Source organism: Crocuta crocuta, unplaced genomic scaffold (assembly GCF_008692635.1).
Source record: "Crocuta crocuta isolate KB4526 unplaced genomic scaffold, BGI_CrCroc_1.0 scaffold299, whole genome shotgun sequence".
Taxonomy (NCBI): Eukaryota; Metazoa; Chordata; class Mammalia; order Carnivora; family Hyaenidae; genus Crocuta; species Crocuta crocuta.
The window spans coordinates 2,311,707-2,317,346 of record NW_027532747.1 but is presented as its reverse complement, the minus strand read 5'-3'; the positions used below and the strand labels follow the sequence as shown (position 1 = coordinate 2,317,346).

The window sequence follows — 5,640 nt, the reverse complement described above, 5'->3', positions numbered from 1 at the left end:
CTGCGGGAGCTCCGGGTGCTGGGGGAAAACCCTCCCCTGCTCAGCGGTGCTGACAAGGTCAGGTGCGCCCTGGTGGGCCCGTGGCACCCCCCTCCGTGGGCCGAGGTCCATGGTGGTGAAGTGGGGCTGGGCGGAGGCTGACGGAGGGCGCTGTGGCTGCATGAGTCACAGCCTTGCGGGCTCCCAGATGCCGCGAGCCTTTGGGTCCCTGTGTCCCCGCAGCGCCCCTCCCCACCCCCCCAGGACAGCCTGTCTTCTGGGCTCGGAGTGTTCAGGCCCCACCCGACAGTCACGCTCTGGCAGCGCCAGGCCGCTCACATGCTGCAGGAGCTTCTCGTCTTGGTGACTTTGTCCCCGGATCCCCTCTGCCAGGATCGCACTGACTCCCTCCTGCTCTGGTTTAACTCCTCCACACCCGGGGCCCGGCGGTGGGGACCCCGACACCCTGGCCACCCCAGCTGGCCCCGGCATGGATCAGTCACCACCCAGCACCCAGCCCGGGTGTTACAGGGGACGAGTCGGCCCCCTGCGTGTCTCTGAGCAAGGGTGCCTGGGGCTCTCGCTCCCCGCCTGCCCCCTGTGCGCCCACCTCCCCCCTGCAGCCAGATGGCTCAGCAGGAAACCTGGCTGCACCCCGCACCGCCTCTGGTCAAAATTCCCCATGACTGCACCCCAAGTCCCTGCCCCCCGGGACGCACCCCTGCCCGGTCCCTCACTCCTCTGGCCAAGCATCAGCCAGAGCCCCTTCCTTCCTGCCTCAGGGCCTTCGTCCTTGCTGGTCCCTCGGGCAGGGACATTCTCTCTTTCCAAGCCCGCCCCTCCTCTCCCCTGCACCCTGGGACAGCCTGCCCTCCCTGCTCTGTCTGGTTCTGGTCACCAGCCGGCCGGCCTGTGGGACCAGCGTCCCTTGCTCCCCTACCTGCTTTAGCGCCCAGCCCAGCCCTTTCCCACAGAGGCCTTGCGCCCGTGTGTGAAACTCGGGGTGTCCCGCACGGACCCCGGGGCGGGTCCCTGAAGGAGGCTTTGTGCCACGTGCCTTTCACAGGAGAAGCTGGAGATGGTGCCCCTGGGACCCCAGAGTCCCCTCCCCCACCTCTGGGACCCTGTGTGCCCAGCCTGTGCCCACGCTCAACAGCCACCACTTTTCTGCCTGTCACAGAAGAGCCTTTCCTCTGTTCCCCTTGACCTCGATGGTCGCCTTGCCAATTCCACCCTCCCTGTCCCAGGGGGACCCCACCCTGGCTGGGGCGGCCGGCACCCCCAGAGCCTCGAGGGCCCGCCCTGCCCCAGGTGCACGCACAAACCTGTCCATCTCGTCCCAGACCCCCCCTCAGACTGTAAGGGAGGTGTGCACCGCGCCCCTTTTACAGACGGGGAAACAGATTCATGAGAGGCACGGGGTACCTCTGCGGTCACACAGCCTTGCTGGGGTTCAACGCCAGGCCAACTGCTCTTGCCCCAAGCTTGAGATGACAGACTTTAATGCAAACTGCAGAGCTCGATATTTTTCATTGAATCACCTCCCCTCCGGCGTGACCACGACTGGGCACAGCCGTCCCCCCGTGAGGGCCTGGGAGGGCCGACCGTGGCCAGCCTGATGGAGGCGGGAGCTGGAGCCCAAGAGGCGAGGCGACCTGAGCAGGTCAAGGGCAGGTGGGTGGGCCTGGAGCCCCACGGGGCAGGCCATCTGGCCTCCTCTTGGGTCCTTGACCTCTCCCCGGAGGAAGAGAGTTCGGGCACTCTGACCGCCCAGCCCCCAGGCGGCCCTCAGCTGACCTCTGCAGCAAGGTCAGCAGCAGCACCACGGGCACGGAGACGGGGACCCTAGGCCAGGCTGTCACCACGGCCACCAAGCTGTTGTGCAAAAGTCCTGGGGAAGGTCACGTGTTCAGGTGCCTGGGGGCGCCGAAGCATGCGTTCTGGGAGGGGACTGTCACTGCACTGAGCTGGGGGCCCCCGGCCAGGCGGGGTCACTGACTCAAGCTAGGAGGGGTAGGGACTCCTGGAGCTCAACACCTGCCCGGTCCTACTGTCTGCTGGGTCCTTGACCAAGGTCATCTAGTGGAACCATCCTCCCTGCTTCCCCGTGGCCCTGGGGACGTGGCCGTGCCACTGCTCTCTCCTGCCCGGAGTCGGAGACGAGGCAGAACGCTCGGCCTCCTCACGTTATCAGGCGGCTGCAGCCCTGTCCTGCCCCCTCCCTCTGCCAGGGCAGAGCCACGTGCTGGGAGCGGGCAGCCCTGTGGCCTAGTGAACCCCTGCCGGCTGGGCAGACCCAGGGGTGCCCAGGGCTGGGGCCCGCCGGGTGACCCGCCGGGCAAGGGCACAGAGCAGCTGCAGGGTCACCCCTGAGCCTTTGTGTCTGCTGCCCTTCCTGCTCAGCACATCCCTTCCCTGCTCTTTGGTTCAGTCTATTCACCTCCTCCAGGAAGCCCTCCTGGACACTGGGTCAGAGCCCTCTTCGCTATCCTGTTCTCAGCCTTCCATGCAGGGGGTGTTGTTGGGGTCCAGGGGCTGAGTCTGCCCCTCCTCCTCAGGGTTCCAGAGCCTGGTGCGGGGCCTGGTGCAAGGCAGGGCCTGATGGCCACATGCTGCAGATGTCCACGGCCTCCAGGCACAGCCTGGGTTTCGGGACAGCACAGTGGCCCTGAGCTCCCACCGGGAGAAAGCCCAAGGACTCTGGTCCCCAGAGAGGAAGAGCTAAACAGCAGGGCCCTGAGGAGGCCTGGTTACCAGCCCTCAGTCCCCCCTCAGTCCCCACTCACTGCACATCACGGCCACTGCTGTCCATACTGGTCCTCATCATCCCACACTGGGTGGCAGACAAAGAACCTGGCCCTGAGTGCCACCTGACCTGAATGTCACGGGGAGCCAAACCCAGGCGCCCCGATGCCCAGCGTGGGGCTCTGTGGACCCCTTCCAGCCCAGGGCCTACGGAGAGGCTGTGGACAGAGGTCTGTGGGCCTCTGGAGGTGAGGCTAGCTGGGACAGGGGACAGTCAGCGGTGGGGGACGCGCCTGGCACGCCGAAGTGCAGAACAAACCCTAGCTGTGACAATGGCCGGGGGATGAGGGAGGGGACACCGTGGGAGGGAGGCCCCGGCCCAGCTCCCACACCCACTGGGTCGCCCCACTTGCCTTCACCCACGCCGGCCCCTTTCAGCCATCCCACTTCCGACACCCAGTTCACCACCGGGACGCCCTCCCTCCCTCCACTACCCGCTTCTCGTGGCCCTCACCCACTTTGTCCCCGCGCCACCCTCCACGTCCCTCCCTGTCTCTCCCTTCGCTGCACGGGGGCCAAACCCCAACCTGGTCAGGACCCCTCCCCACGGGCAGCAGGAAGTCACACAGCGGAGCGACCGGCCTCACCTTCTGCTCATCCCGCAGAATGACCTGGGGTCTTGTCACCGTCCCGGTTCGCCCCCCGCCTGGGAAGTGGCTTCACACCCTCCTCTCTGCTCAGCCGCCCCACACCTCCTCCCCCAGCCCCACTCACAGCCCATGACCTCGCCTCTTTCTCCGCGGAGGAAACAGAGCCGCCCCAAGGGGGACTTCCCCAGATGTCACCACCAGGTGTGCCCACCTACCGGCGTCTGCCCGGGCACACGGCGCCGCCCGCCTGTTACTACAGACAACCCGCCAGGCAGCCCTCCACCCACTCCGGGCGCGGCTCCCAAACCACCAACTTCCCCCTCGTTTCCGGATCGTTCTCTCCTGCGTGCCAGGGAGTTACGTTTCCCACTTGGAGAACAGCCCCCACTGAGCCTCCCGGTACTCGCCCCTTCTCTGCTCGGGGGAACGCCGTCTGCCCTCACTCTCCGCCTGCGGGACCAACACCCACCCGTCCCTTTCAGTCCTCACGGGACCCGAGCGCTGGGCAGCCAGAGGCACGGCGGACCCCCTCGGCCTCCCGCAAGCACCGCCCTCTCAAAGGTCCGGAGGTGAGAACAGCTGGGCGGGGTGGGGGTGCATGTGCATCCTGGAGGTGGGCGGGCCTGCACCCCAGGCCTGGGGGGCCAGGACAGACGAGGTGGTGCCGGTGAGAAGCGGGCAAAGGCCAAGTGCAGTAAGTGCAGGCCGAGTGTCCGGTCCTTTTCCGCGGGGCACTGGAGCCGGACACACTTCAGACAGGACGACTGGCAGCAGGCTTGGGCCTGGGCCGTCCCTCTGGTGGGGAGCCCGGAGGAGGCTGTGCGGGGGGGGGGGTGCAAACCACACAGTGGGCCCCAGGAAGCCCCCGGAACCCCTGGCTATGTAGGCGCTCCTCGGGCACCCCTGCCCGCCCCCCGCTTTCCCACCCCCTGCTGGCCACTGCTGGTCGCCCACTCTTCTGTCGCCTCCCCATCTAGGCTGGGAGACCCAGAAGACAGGGCTATGCACGCCGTGGCCCTAGACGCCCCGCTGCCCCAAGGCCACACCCACCCTCCATGCAAAGCCTGCATTCAGGGGGCTCCCTGGAACGACCAGGGGGTCAGCCCGTGGCCGACGAAGGGCTCCCGGATTAGCCTCCTAGCACCCGCCACCCCGCCGGGAGCCCAGGTGGGAAGGCGCCGCCATTCAGCACCGACGGTCAGGTCCGTCACTGCCCACCAGGGAGCCCACGCCCACCCCACCGGCCGCCTCTCCCCTGCAGACACGGGGCCGCCGTAACCGGCCTGTTTTCTGGGCTTCGTGAAGGTGGTCAGGGCTGCAGGAGGCTTCTCGGGGGCCCTGGACAGGGGCTCTGGGCGGCCGGCCCCAGCCCGGCGCCCTTCCACACCCCACTAAGTCTGCCAGGCCGCCCCCGCCCCACCCTCCCCTCCCCGTCTGCCCCCGCACCTCTCCACACCCACGTGAGACGTGCCAAGGGCCAGACGCAGCCTGGAAGCGAAGGACCAGGGCCGGGTGGGGCATCTGAGCCACGGCACCAGGTGGCCGCCGTCTGGCCTGCGGTTTCCTCACATGGAATCGGGGCCCCAGGGGCACTGTGGCCGCGGGGACCTTCTCCCGGCAACTTCTCCTGAGATCATCCCTGCAGTCACGCAGTCCCCCAGGGGCACCTGCTGCGTGCCACCGGCGTTTCCTCACTGAGCCCTCGCCGCCCTGGGTGTGGGGGGGGGGTGCCCAGTGGAGAAAGGAGTCGGGGCCCGGGGACAAGGGCCTCTTTCAAGGGCGCCCGGCTGGTGACGGGCGGTAAGCACAGGGCAGGGTCAGACCCGTCCCAGGAGGGCCTCCGCGCCGGGGCGGCCCCTCCAAGCCTCAGCGCAGCCCCGGCCTTCACCCTGTCCTCTGGGACACGCTGGACACGGACGCATCACACCGGCCACACTGTTGGCCACGAGGGTCGTGGGAAGAGGGGCTGAGTCTCCGGAGGGCCTGGCCCCACGTCCTGCCGCGGCCACACGCCCCGACTCCGGAGCGGCGACTCCATCAAGACTGACGCCCCACTGCTGCCCCGACGCAGCTCCCTGACTCCCCTGGGCCTTGGGGGCCGTGGAGGGACGGGGCAGGGGGAGGTGAGGGAGAGGCCGCGGAGGGATGGGGAGAGGGGGCGAGGGGAGAGGCCGTGGAGGGGGCGCCACCATGCCCGCTGCGCGCAGAGGCCCGGAGAGGGCAAGCATCCAGGCTAAAACGCGAGCCAGCCCCCAGGCTGGTGAGG

General features: G+C 68.3%; 1 protein-coding gene across 1 annotated transcript in view; it reads right to left on the bottom strand.

The window, feature by feature from the left end:
* The window catches only part of BEGAIN (brain enriched guanylate kinase associated), a 20,367-nt gene extending 19,896 nt beyond the window's left edge, over positions 1–471 (bottom strand). The window contains 1 exon segment of the mRNA XM_077780823.1: positions 283–471. Coding sequence (XP_077636949.1) covers positions 283–471 — 189 coding nt within the window.
* Positions 472–5,640: the final 5,169 nt, after the last annotated feature.